The 12,444-nt window shown below is 40.1% G+C and overlaps 1 protein-coding gene across 5 annotated transcripts in view; it reads right to left on the reverse strand.

Moving 5' to 3' along the window:
• The window catches only part of RUBCN (rubicon autophagy regulator), a 58,250-nt gene extending 47,527 nt beyond the window's left edge, over positions 1–10,723 (reverse strand). For all 5 annotated transcript variants that reach the window (XM_086675141.1, XM_086675145.1, XM_086675144.1 and 2 more), the window contains exon 1: positions 10,466–10,723. Coding sequence is in view for 4 of the 5 variants with exons in the window: in XM_086675145.1 (XP_086531271.1) it covers positions 10,466–10,530 (65 nt within the window). In the remaining variant the exon portion in view is untranslated. The remainder of the gene's footprint in view (positions 1–10,465) is intronic.
• Between the last annotated feature and the right edge of the window lie 1,721 nt (positions 10,724–12,444).

The following is a 12,444-nucleotide window of genomic DNA, read 5'->3' on the forward strand; positions in this document are numbered from 1 at the left end:
CAAGTGTCCACTGAGAGATGAATGGATAAAGAAGATGGGGGGGATGTGTGTGTGTGTGTGTGTGTGTGTGTGTATATATATATATATATATATATACACACACACACACACACACATATACATATATATATATATATATATATATATATATATATATATATAATGGAATATTACTTGGCCCTAAAAAATAAAATCCATCGACCAAATGGATGGACCTAGAGAATATAATGCTAAGTGAAATAAGTCAGCCAGAGAAAGACAAATGCCATATGATTTCACTCATGAGGAATTTAAGAAACAAAACAACAACAAAAGAGACAAATCAAAGAATAGACTCTTAACTGAGAACAAACTGATAGTTACCAAAGGGGAGGTGAGTGGAGGGAATGGGTGAAATAGGTGAAGGGGATTAAGGGTGCAGTTATCATGATGAGCACTCAGTAACACATAGAATTGCTTAATAACTATACTGTATGTCTGAAACTAGCACAGTGTGTTAATTATACTGGAATTTTTTTTTTTAAAGTGATATTCAAGGTTAAAACAGAAAAGTTACAGGTAAATGTTATTTTTTTAAAAAGTGCTATGTCCCAGGGGCACCTGGGTGGCTCAGTCGGCTAAGCGTCTGACTTGGGCTCAGGTCATGATCTCACGGTCTGCGAGCTTGAGCCCTGCGTCGGGCTCTGTGCTGACAGCCCAGAGCCTGGAGCCTGCTTCAGATTCTGTGTTTCCCTCTCTCTATGCCCCTCCCCCACTTGTGCTCTGTCTTTGTCTCTGTCTCTCTCTCTCTCAAAAATAAATAAACATTAAAAAAATTTTTTTAAAAAGTGCTATGTCCCAGGTGATGTATACAAATGTTGAATCACTATATTGTACACCTGAAACTAATGTGACACTGTATGTAAATTAACTGGAATTCAAATAAAAACTTATAAATAAACAAAAAGAGTAATGCCATATAACTAACACATAATCACTAAAAACAACTGAAATATATGACAAATAGTAAATACATAATAAGTACCATGCAATTGTAAAGTGAGATTTTAACCCAAGAAATATATATTAGCATGTCTTGGATCTCCAGTGTCCTTTTTAGTGGTACAAGGAAACAGCTTCAACTTATTGGCATATTCCCTCCACAGTGTGCCATTTATCTGCAATGAATTGTGGTATCTACCTGAAATCAAGACTGAAGGTCAGGTTGTCCCAAGTCAGATAAGGATTTGATCCCTGAAATGTAAGAAAAGTATGTGATATCCAAATGATGGAATATCATGAAACCATTAAAGTTTTTCATTAGGAAGAGTTTCCAAAGTTAATGACAGATAATATGTTAAAGTATAAAAAGCAGAATATAAAATTATTATTTATGACATCAACATAAAAATGCTGAGAGAAATTGAGATATGTAATAGTGGTTACCTCTGGTTATATGAGGGGAATGTAGAGAAGGGAAGAACTGTTTAGGCCTTCCTTGAGCCTAGCAATTAATGAAAGATCAATAATCTGAATAAAGTTACCAAACAAGAGGCTGGAAACTACCATCAAGGATTTTCTAAATACCAAAGTGTCAAGGGCATCTTATGCTGAAAGACTGTGGTCTGGCAAACACTTGGGACTTTTAATACCAAAAAGCACTCTCTGAAAAGAATAGGTTCCTTCTTTAAAGCAGAAGGAGACATAGTTAAGTGAAACAATTATTAGTAACACTTTAAGTAGCAAGAGACTATCACATATATGTTTAATTGTCTTCTTTTCAGGCTCCATGTTTTCTGGTTTTAAGTATATAGTATCTGACGTGTAGAGTATGCAGTTAAATATTTACGATGTTTTTAAGTAAATAATATGCTTACAGAAAAAACGTGCTTGACTTCATTATAGTCTCTCAACTCCAGGGTACTTAGGAGAACCTAACCATTGGCCAGTCCCATCTCTGTAATGGCTGACAGCAGAATTTTAATGTCTAGGAGGGAATAAGTAGTACTCGAAGGCATGCTTGTAACTTCATATCTATTCAACAAATGCCTCACCAATCACACTACATTTGAATGACATCAAATTTATTGAATTTCAACAATGAGTAGATTTAACAAAAGGAAAATCCCTTATGTCAGAAACCTAACCACTGATGATGTACAAACTCCTCAGTATGGAGTTCAAAACGTCTTCATCATGTAGCCTCCATCTAAATACCAACTTTCCTTCTCAGTACTCCTCAATTTGAACATAGCCTCACTAACGCACTCTATTATAAACATGCCAACCTCACGCCTACTTCCATGACTTTATTTACACAGACCTTTCCACGTAGAATGCTTCTCTTCTTGTCTTATTCAGGGATTCAGATTCAGCTCTAGTTCAACCTTCTCCTAAGAAGTTCTAAATAAGGGGACCTGGGTGGTTCAGTCAGTTAAGTGTCCGACTTTGGCTCAGGTCATGATGTCATGGTTTGTGAGTTCAGTTTGTGAGTTCGCGCCCCACATTGGGTTATCTGCTATTAGCATAGAGCTCGTTCAGATCTTCTGTCCCCTCTCTCTCTATCCCTTGCCAACTCGCACATACACTCTCTCTCTCTCTCAAAAATAAATAAACGTTAAAATAAAAAGTTGTAAATAGTTTGACTTGCTATAACTCCTTCGTTTGAAACCCTATAATATACACTGTCAATACAACATTCCTCCTAATCATCCTTAAAAAAATTGTTATTGTATGTGGTTTGTTTCCTCACAGATAGAGACCATGTTTTTTCTATTTCTTTTGTGCTTTAATAAGGATTGAGAAAATGTCATGCAGCAGAAAGAGAACAAGTTTCATAGTCAGGCCAACCTGAATTTGAATCCCAGCTCTCCACAAACTAGCTGTTGCATCCTTGGGTAAGCCATTTAAATTCTTTAAGGTTCAGTTCCTTCAGAGTAATTGATCATCTATAGAAAGCACCATCATAGAGTAGATAATATTCCTTCTCTTTTCTCTGTCCTTTTCCTTCTTTGAACTTCCACTGCATAAATATAATAAATCCAACTACATTAGAAGGGGTACCTGAATAAAGCCTTCTTACCCATTCTGCCTCAGAGAAAATTCTGCCAAAAACTATCTAGGATTGGACAGTCTGTAACACAAATGAAGACTTGTCACTGTGCTCCCCATCTAAACAATGTCTCAACTGATTTTAAACTAGGGTTAAATCTCCCCTTGGTAAGCACAGATTTGAAGGCCTGATTATGCTCATGGTGCTCTCACTGAAGCAGGAAAGCTAGAAAAGACTTCCTCAGATTTGGAGGTATCTTGTATCTAACAGAGACTCCAATCTGCTTAGTTGATAGAATGGTAGAAGCATATAAGGGTTTATTGCAAAGCAGTAAGGCTAATTTCATGAGTCATAAAAGAAAGTCGACCTCATTACCATACAGTCACATCTTATGTTGTCTGGGTAGCAGACATAAAGGAGGCACACACCACCACTTCGATAGCAAAGGCACAGGAGGAAAGAAAGACTGCTTCAATTGCTTCAGTTTTAGGGATACTATTTTAAAGTAAGAGCTAACTATCATTACAACTAAAACTAGATTATCTTTAAAAAAATTTTTTTTACTGTTTGTTTATTTTTGAGAGAGAGAGAGAGACAGAGTGCGATTGGGGGAGGGGCACAGAGAGGGAGACACAGAAACAGAAGCAGGCTCCAGGCCCTGAGCTGGCAGCACAGAGCCCGACGCGGGGCTTGAACCCATGAACTGCGAGATCATGACCTGAGCTGAAGTCGGACGCTTAACCGACTGAGCCACCCAGGCGCCCCAAGGTTATCTTTCTTTTTAAGTTTATTTATTTTTGAGAGAGAGAGAGAGAGAGCGTGCACGTACCCATATGGGGGAGGGGCAGAGAGAGAGAGAGAGAGAATCCCAAGCAGGCTCTTTGAGCCTGAGGCAGGGCTCAAACTCACTAACCATGAGATCATGACCTGAGCTGAAATCAAGAGTCAGGTGCTTAACAGACTGAGCCACCCAAGCACCCCTAAAATTAGACTATCTCAAAAATTGCTAAGGCAAAGAAAGAGCAAGAGAATATTATAAAAATCATTTTTAGGGGCACCTGGGTGGCTCAGTCAGTTAAACGTCCGACTTCGGCTTATGGCATGATCTCCCAGTTAGTGAGTTCAAGCCCGCATCAGGCTTTATGCTGACAGCTCAGAGCCTGGAGCCTGATTCAGATTCTATGTCTCCTTCTCTCTCTGCCCCTCCCCTGCCCACACTCTGTCTCTCTCTCTCTCTCTCTCCCCCTCAAAAATAAACAAAAAAAATTAAAAAATCATTTTTAAAAGATGACAGAATTAAGATGAAACACGTATGATACAAAAATAAAAATCAATGAAATAAACTCAACTATTTAAAACAAAGCAACCAATCAAGCAAAAAGATAAGTGGAAATTATGATATTTTATGAAGGTTGCATTCAAGACAAGAATCATTAAAAAAGACAAAGAGGCCATAATAAAGATATAGCTGTCATTAACTTTTATGTATGTAATAACATGACCTCAAAATATATAAAACAAAACACACACACAAAGCAAAAACAATAGAAAACAGAAGAAAGAAAATTGAGAGGCTGGCTCAATTGGTGGGAGCATGCGATTCTTGACCTCAGATTTGTGGGTTCGAGCCCCACACAGAGTATAGAAATTATTTAAAAATAAAATCTTAAAAAAAATTAAAATAGAAAAAACAATGGTAATAGGACATTAATGTTCAAATCATGAAAACCATAAAGTAAAAAGTGATTAGAAGAGCTGAATAATATATAAGGTTGTTCTTTACATCTAGAAAGCTATGTCCTGAAGAACACTTTTTTTTAAGCATAGACACATTCACAAAAACTAGCCTTGTACTAAGTAAGGTACACACACACAAAAAGTCAATCAATCCTCCAAAGCAGAAGTACAGGTATATTCTGTGGCCATAGAGCTATAAGGCAGTGAACAAACAACAAAAGTAGAACAAATAGTACAAAACAAACACCTCAGAAAATTTTAAATCTCACAGGACTCTTGAGGAGGCAAAAATAAAGTCATGGCATTGAATGGAGTAGACAGGGAATTGAAATTATAGCTCTTAATGCTTTCTTCACAAAAAGCATCCAAATGAGAAAGCTCATAGGGAGACTGTCTTAGAATCTTTTAGAAATTGTGGGTTTCTGCTATTTTCTAGTAAAAAATCAATCATCTCTTCAGTCCTATGATCCAGCACAATTTCTGTGAATTTCATTGGCAGAGGCCATGGCCCCACAAATTTTGAAGATAGTTTGCCAAGTCCCTATTTAGTCACTAATGATTTATGACTTCCTTTAATAATCTTCTCTCCTCTCAATCAGGTGTGAGTTTAACTTCAAGCAAGCCCGATTCAGAGGAACTAAAAAAACATGTAAGCATACTCTAGTTGTTTCCTGAAAAACTCAGATTTAAGTTTATAACAGCACTGTTCAATTGAACTTTCTACGATGCTGGAAATGTGCTATATCTATGCCGTCCAGTATGGCAGCCACTAGACACCATGGCCATTAAGCACTTGAAATCTGGAGAATATGCCTAAAGAACCGAAATTTTAAATTTTATTTAATTTTAATTAATTTCAACTTAAATTGCCACATGTGGGTAGTGGCTATCATGTTGGACAGAGCTGGTCTATAATCACCCAGGTTGGTTGGTAAGATTTATGGAGGCAAGATAACACAACAAAACACACACAGAACGATTCCATTTAATAAAAGAAGTGATAAAGCAGCTATAAAAAGCAGAACAGCTGTGGGAAGGATACCTGGGAAAAGCTTCAGCTTAGGGTCCCTGCTGTCAGCTGATAGATCATCCTCACCCAGGTTCTGGCAATAGCATTTTCCCCCCAGGGCTTTAAGAGTATGTTTCAGGGTGGGTGAGGGTAGTGAGTAGTGGGGGGTAGGTGTACTAATAACTGGACCAGAAGTATAGATTGCTCAAAAATTATGTGATCCTCCTGCCTTACCATGTAAAAAAAGGAAAAGAAAGGGCAGAAAATAAAAAATGAGGATAAATGTAAAAAAGTGAAAATAAATAGGGAGAAAGGGAGAAAAGAGGCTCTTCCAATGGCAACAGTACAACCAGCACTTGCCCAATTGTAAGAGGCATGACCACAATGTTAACATTTTCATTCCTCATGTAAATATTCATTGAATGCTGATTATATGTGAAGCACTGGGCTTATGGTGTTAAAGAGGAGGAGTCACCATCTCTCAAGGTATTCATAATGAAACAGGGAAGATGGGCACTTACATAACTATGCCATGAAAAGAGAAATGCTATAGATATGGAAAAGAGCCGGTGAAGGATGCCTTCTAAAGGAGCATTATTTATGGGGCACCTGGGTGGCTCAGTGGAGTGGGTTAAGCCACTGACTTCAGCTCAGGTCATGATCTCACAGTCTGCCTAGGGTTCTGTTCTGTGCTGACAGCTCAGAGCCTGGAGGCTACTTCAGATTCTGTGTCTCCCTCTCTCTCTCTGCCCTCCACCCCCTTTCTCTCAAAAATAAACATTTAAAAATATTTTTTAATTAAAAAAAATAAAGGAGCATTATTTGAAAGATGACTAATAGCCTTCCAGGCAAAGGAGGAGATACTGCTGGGAATGTGGAGAAGCAAGAATGAGAATGATGAGGAAGATATAAGAGTGAGTGAATGCCATTGTTTTGTAACTGGCAATTTCATAGGGATCAAGGTACAGATTAAATACCAGGGAAGGAGTTTTAACTATTTTCTATTTTCAATAAGAAAGGACTGAACATTTCAGAGCAAAATACTATAGTAACTTTGCTTATGAAAAATTAAGGTGGTAGCAATGTGGAGGCTGTCTGGAATTGGGGCTAGAGTTCAGACTGGGAGATCATTTAGGAGGCTACTGAGATAATCCACAATGGAGATAATAACGGTCTTCAGTGAATATACTGTTTATATGTGCTCAGAATTCATGTCCCTTTCTTTTGGTAACAGAACCCTGAGTTTCCACAGAGGAATCACCCCTCTGCAACTTACTCTGGTCCGTGAAGTTCCAAGAAAGTATCCCCTTGCCACAGGATCCAGGGTTGAGCACATAATTTAGGCCTGATTGACCGGCATATTCCATACCTCAATTATAAGAAGAGGAACATAACTCAAGTCAGCCCCAAAATAGTCAAGTCAGCCCAAAAATAGTCAGCCTCTGAATTTTTGCTTGTGTTGTACCTATTGGGATTGCCTTTTTTTTTTTTTTTTGGTTGAGATTGCTAAACTTGAAATTGCCAAGTGTTATCCATCCTATAGAAAAGTCTGCCTAAGAATGAAGCCAAAACATAAGGAAGGAGAGTCCACAGAGAGGGACAAATTCTTGTTTAAGAACCTAAGAAGCCATGCCTAAAGCAATACTACTCCCTGGATTTTTTAGTAATATAAGCAAATATATTTGAAAATGGAGAAAAAAATAAAGCTTCAAGAGAAAAATCAGGAACAAAATTCATAGGACCTGGTAACTGCCTGGATATGGGAAATGAAGAGGGAAGTATCAAATTTCACTTTGAGGCTTCCGGGTTGGCTGACTGAATGAAAAATGCTACTAACTGAGGTAGAGAACAGAGGATGAAAAGGTTTCAGTCAATGGAATGAACTCAGTTTGGAGACACTGAAAAGTCTTTTAGTATTTGAATTTTGACATTATCTGGATCACTTCATCAGGAAAACTGTACATATAGCTGATTTCCAAGCTCAGACTGTGCAGCTCAAGGCAGTCTAGGGTGGCAGAGCAATGCTAGCAGGACCATTCCTTTCACTGTTTAGTAGTTTCATCAGACAGTCTCCAAACAACTGGTATTGACTACATAACTAAAGAAAGTAAAGTATCATCTCTAAACACTGTAGCACTCTGCTAGAGTGATAACTAGTTAGATGAAAAATAAGGGAACCTATGAAATTACTACACTCCAAGGATAAAGTGAAAAGCTAGGCTAACCCCCCAATCCTCAGTGCACTGAACTCAGAGGAGCCATGGGAGGAGGAAGAACAGGCTATACAATTGAAAACAGCAACCAGAAAAGCACCCACCAACCTTATTTCAAGAAAGCTGGGGAGGGGGCAGAAGTAGACATGTTTTGCACTTAGTACATACCAGGCACTCTATGAGGAGCTTCATGTACATTATTATCTTATCAAACCCTCACAACTCACCAGTCAGGAAGGCATTATTTTTCCCAGATGGAGGAGCCAAATTAAACAGTAGAGGGGTGCCTGGGTGGCTCAGTCAATGAAGCACCCAGCTCTTGATCTCAGCTGGGGTCATGATCCTACCGTTAGTGAGTTCGAACTCTGCTCTGCACTGACAGTGAGGAGACTGCTTGGGATTCTCTCTCTCTCTTTCTCTCTGCCCCTCCCCCACTGGTGCGGTCTCTGTCTCTCTCAAAATGAATAATTAAACTCAAAAAAAAATTAAGCAGTAGAGCTAGGTTTCAAATGCAAGTCTATCTGGTTATGAAGCTTATGCACATTTCACTACATCAACTGCTTTCAGAAAATACACTGATAAGTTTATCCTTTATGTATAAAAATGAGGCCATCTCATTATGAGGAATTTTCTGAATTGGGTATATTATTGACCACAGAAAGTGAGGTTTGCAATACCCAGCCACAATGCCTCAATTCTCAGGCACAAGGCATGTATACGCCAGTTGTCTATTTGGAACTAAGGAGGCCACTCGTGCCACGAAATCTCATTAAACAACACATTCTGAGTTAACCAGCCACTAGCAAAGAGTAGGCTATAGCAACAATACCAGTGACCCTGTGGAGATAATCCCACTGCAGAAATTAAATTCTGACTAGAGTTGCTTGGTTAAGAGGCAAGCATGGGGAAAAAATAATAGAAAGAAAAAGATACTCGCAAAGGAGCTCTTCTACTGGCCTAAGTGATAGGCAAAGAATGCCCTAAAATTCATTATCTTATACATTTCTTTGTCTCAGTACATGAGCATAATGAAAGGCAGCATAGCATAAGTACTAAAAGTGCAGATTCTAGAGCCAGATTGCCTGGTTTTGATCGCAGTTCCACCAGGATTCACTATATGAAATTGGCAAGTTCTTCATCCTCTCCATGTCTCAGCTTCCTCGTCTATTAAATGGTGATAATAATAATTCCTGCCTCATACAGTTGTCATAAGGATTAAATAATACTTGCAGGTCTCTTAAACAGTGCATGGCGTGTGGTAAGTGTTTGTTTAAATCCATTAATAACTAACCTAGCTAGAAGTCCAGCTAGACGGGGTGGAAATTTTAACTTGAATTTCCAACGCAGCCTCTCCTACATGAACTGGTAAAGGAAAATAAAAACGATCCCAAGACTTGGTTAGAATTTATATGGGACCTCTTACATGAAACATTTCACAGACATCTGGAGGGAGAATAAATAGCCAAATATACATAAGCAGAAACTGAAACATGGAAAAGGAAGTAAAATGTTCAGTTTCACTGAACTGATCATTCATACATCTCAGGCAGGAACCCCATCTTGTCAGTCCACGTTTTGTACAACAGGCCACAAGCTACCAGTGTACATAAAAGAGGAGTCAAACTTACAAACAGCCAGGTCTTCACCTGGGCACAATGCCTCATTAATTTTTCCCTGCTGATGTTTTCTCAATGAAGCAAACCCTAAATATGGGAAGCACCTTATACAGAGCATAAGTCACTATTTGGTCAAAGTAGTTTGCAAAATCTTAAAACCTCCATTTCTAAAAAATATGAAATGGATGATAATAGTTTGGTATAAATAAATGTGAACTTGCTTAGTTGCATTGTGGGCAAGGAGTAAAGGGTTTGAAGATGAAAAGGAAATGGCTGAGGGGTCCTGCCACATTGACAGCGGCACACACACAATTTCTAGTCGCATTAGCAAGCCCCCTCCCCCACACCAAGGCCATTACAACCGTCCACTTTCATACACAGGCCCTCCTTCTCGACTTCTCCTTCACACTCGTCCCCGCCTAAGCTTCTTTCTAGGCCACTCATAATGCCTAACCTTTGCGCCCAGAAATTCTTACAACACCAACCTTCTCAATATTGGTCCGACTTGCTATCACCGCAAGTTTCACTGGGGGCATCAACCTGTGCCCTACCCCTATCTATAGACTCTGGCCTGTAAAGTCTTACCACAGCACCTCTCAATACCCACCTCCCCCTCCGGCTCCCCCTGCCCTCAACATATTCTACTCACCCTCCCTTACCCTCATCAAACCCGTTCCCTCGTCCGTCCTATCCACGCCCTGCCAGTCCCTCTTTTCACAATTTCTTCCCAAACAAGTCGCCCGCAGCAATCGCCCTATGTCTATCACGACTTCTCCTGGTGCCCTCCGAGCCCTCCTAACTCTCCCGGTGATTTGGCGCATCCATCTGCCCCAGACTCCCCCGGCCCTTCCCAGCCCACCTGCTCTCCTCCGGCAGGCGCTCCTCGCAGCCGCCGAGCTCCATTCCCGCGCCCTCTGGCCGCATCCGGGGCTGCGACGTCGTCTCCTCTCTGAAGAGAGGTGTCCCTGCCGCTTCGCCCCCCAGGGCTTCCGAAGCTCCCTGGGAACGGAGGAGGCACCCTCGGTGGGTGGGCTCAGGGTGATGCACTACACCCGAGTTGACAGCAGGCGCGGTGATTACTGCCTCAGCTGCTGTTCCTATCCCCGCCACCCCCCACTTCCGGTTCCAAGAACTACAACTCCCAGCAAGTACTTCGAAGACTCGGTCGCTCCCGGCATGCACCACCCTATCCAATCCGAGGACGCGTTCTCGGCGGATGCAGATCCTGGCTGCGTGCTCGCGGCCGTGCCCCCAGATGGGGAGCAAAGATGTTAACCGCCAGAGTCCGTGCAGGTGTGAACCTTTACACACTCCTGTCACGTTTCACCTTGGGGACCGGACTCGATAAGAAGTCTAGACTAGGAAATAACGCTGGTCTTAATCCAAGTAACGTTAACCCCACTTCAGCCTACCCTGGTTTAACACCTGTCGGTGGTGTTTGGGGACCTCAAGCATTTTAATGAAGAGCTCACAAACTGAAAAGCACGGGTTGTTTTGAGATCGGAAAGAAAAAACAGGAGGAAAAGGTTTTAGGGAAAGGTGTTTTTTGTTTTGTTTTGTTTGTTTGTTTGTTTGTTTGTTTGTTTGGAGAATTGATGTCAGAGCAGGGTTTTAAAGGATAAGTATGAATTAGCCAGGAAATGAGGAAGTGGAAATAATGGCCCAGGCATAAGGAAGCATGCTGGTTTGGAGAGTGCTGGTTCTGAGCAGTAATAAGAGCTGAGAAGAGGTGGTGATAGAATGGTGTTGGTGAGCAGGCACCCCAGAACATGAAGAGTCATTCCAAGGAGTTTGGATTTTATCCTTAAAACAATTAGGAGCAAGTTAAGGATATGAAAATCAAGAAGTGATTTGACTAAAACTGCTTAGAAAACTAGGTTGTAGGTAAGGGTGGAAGAATGGCTATGAGAGGAGATTGGAAATCCCTATAGAGGCCGAGCAGGTAATGCTGAGTGAAGTGAGCTGGTTGTAGGAGAGTGGCAGAAACTTTCAGAACTGGAAGCCTCATCCAAGAAGGGAAGTTTCACCTTTTCTATAATTGAATATTGTAAAATGGGCATATGGGCCTGGAGTTGCCAGATACTCTGATTTTGCAATAGAAGCTGGAGTCTGAATTTTTAAGTACAGCTTCCAGATTTTTAAATATTGGCAACAATTTTTTTATTGTAAACATTACACGGTGGGGGGGGGGGGGGGGGGACATGTTTGTAGGCTAAATGTAATGTGGCCTTTGGGTTACTAGTCAGCAAGTCCAGGCCTGAACTAGGGCAGTGGCTAAAGGAAGGAGGTTGGGATTAGAGCAATGGTAAAGCGATAGAATCAGCACTACTCTGTGAGGGAAGGATCTAGGTTAACGCCATGGAAAACTAGTTATTCTATTAAAAGTTATACATGACTTACCGGAATTTTCAAATTTAAGAAACCTTTTTTGTGAATTAAAAGTGAAATGAAGGAGGTTTTTAATGCAAATTATAATTTCCAGCTTCCATTTATATAAAAAATACTTTGTTCAAACTTTCTCCTACTTTGCTACTAAAGGGTTATACTTTTTAAGGAAGAACCAGTGTTAGTCATTGGGATTTCACTACCTTCTATTTCTATAAATGTATGAACTTCATTTTTTGGCATATAATAAAATCCCAGATTAATGCCACATGATCCTAGCATATTTATTTACATGAAAGCTTTATCAGAAAATTCTAGATCTAAAATTATAAAAGTCTGGGAGAGTTCTATAGTAAAAATTCTGGGAAATGTTATGTCCAAGTCTGGGTTGACACCTATTTTCTTTAAAGCAATCAGTTAATAAACGTGATAATAACCTACACTAGCCATGTA

The sequence above is a fragment of the Puma concolor genome, chromosome C2 (assembly GCF_028749965.1).
Source record: "Puma concolor isolate L17-30 chromosome C2, mPumCon1.1.hap2, whole genome shotgun sequence".
Classification (NCBI taxonomy): Eukaryota; Metazoa; Chordata; class Mammalia; order Carnivora; family Felidae; genus Puma; species Puma concolor.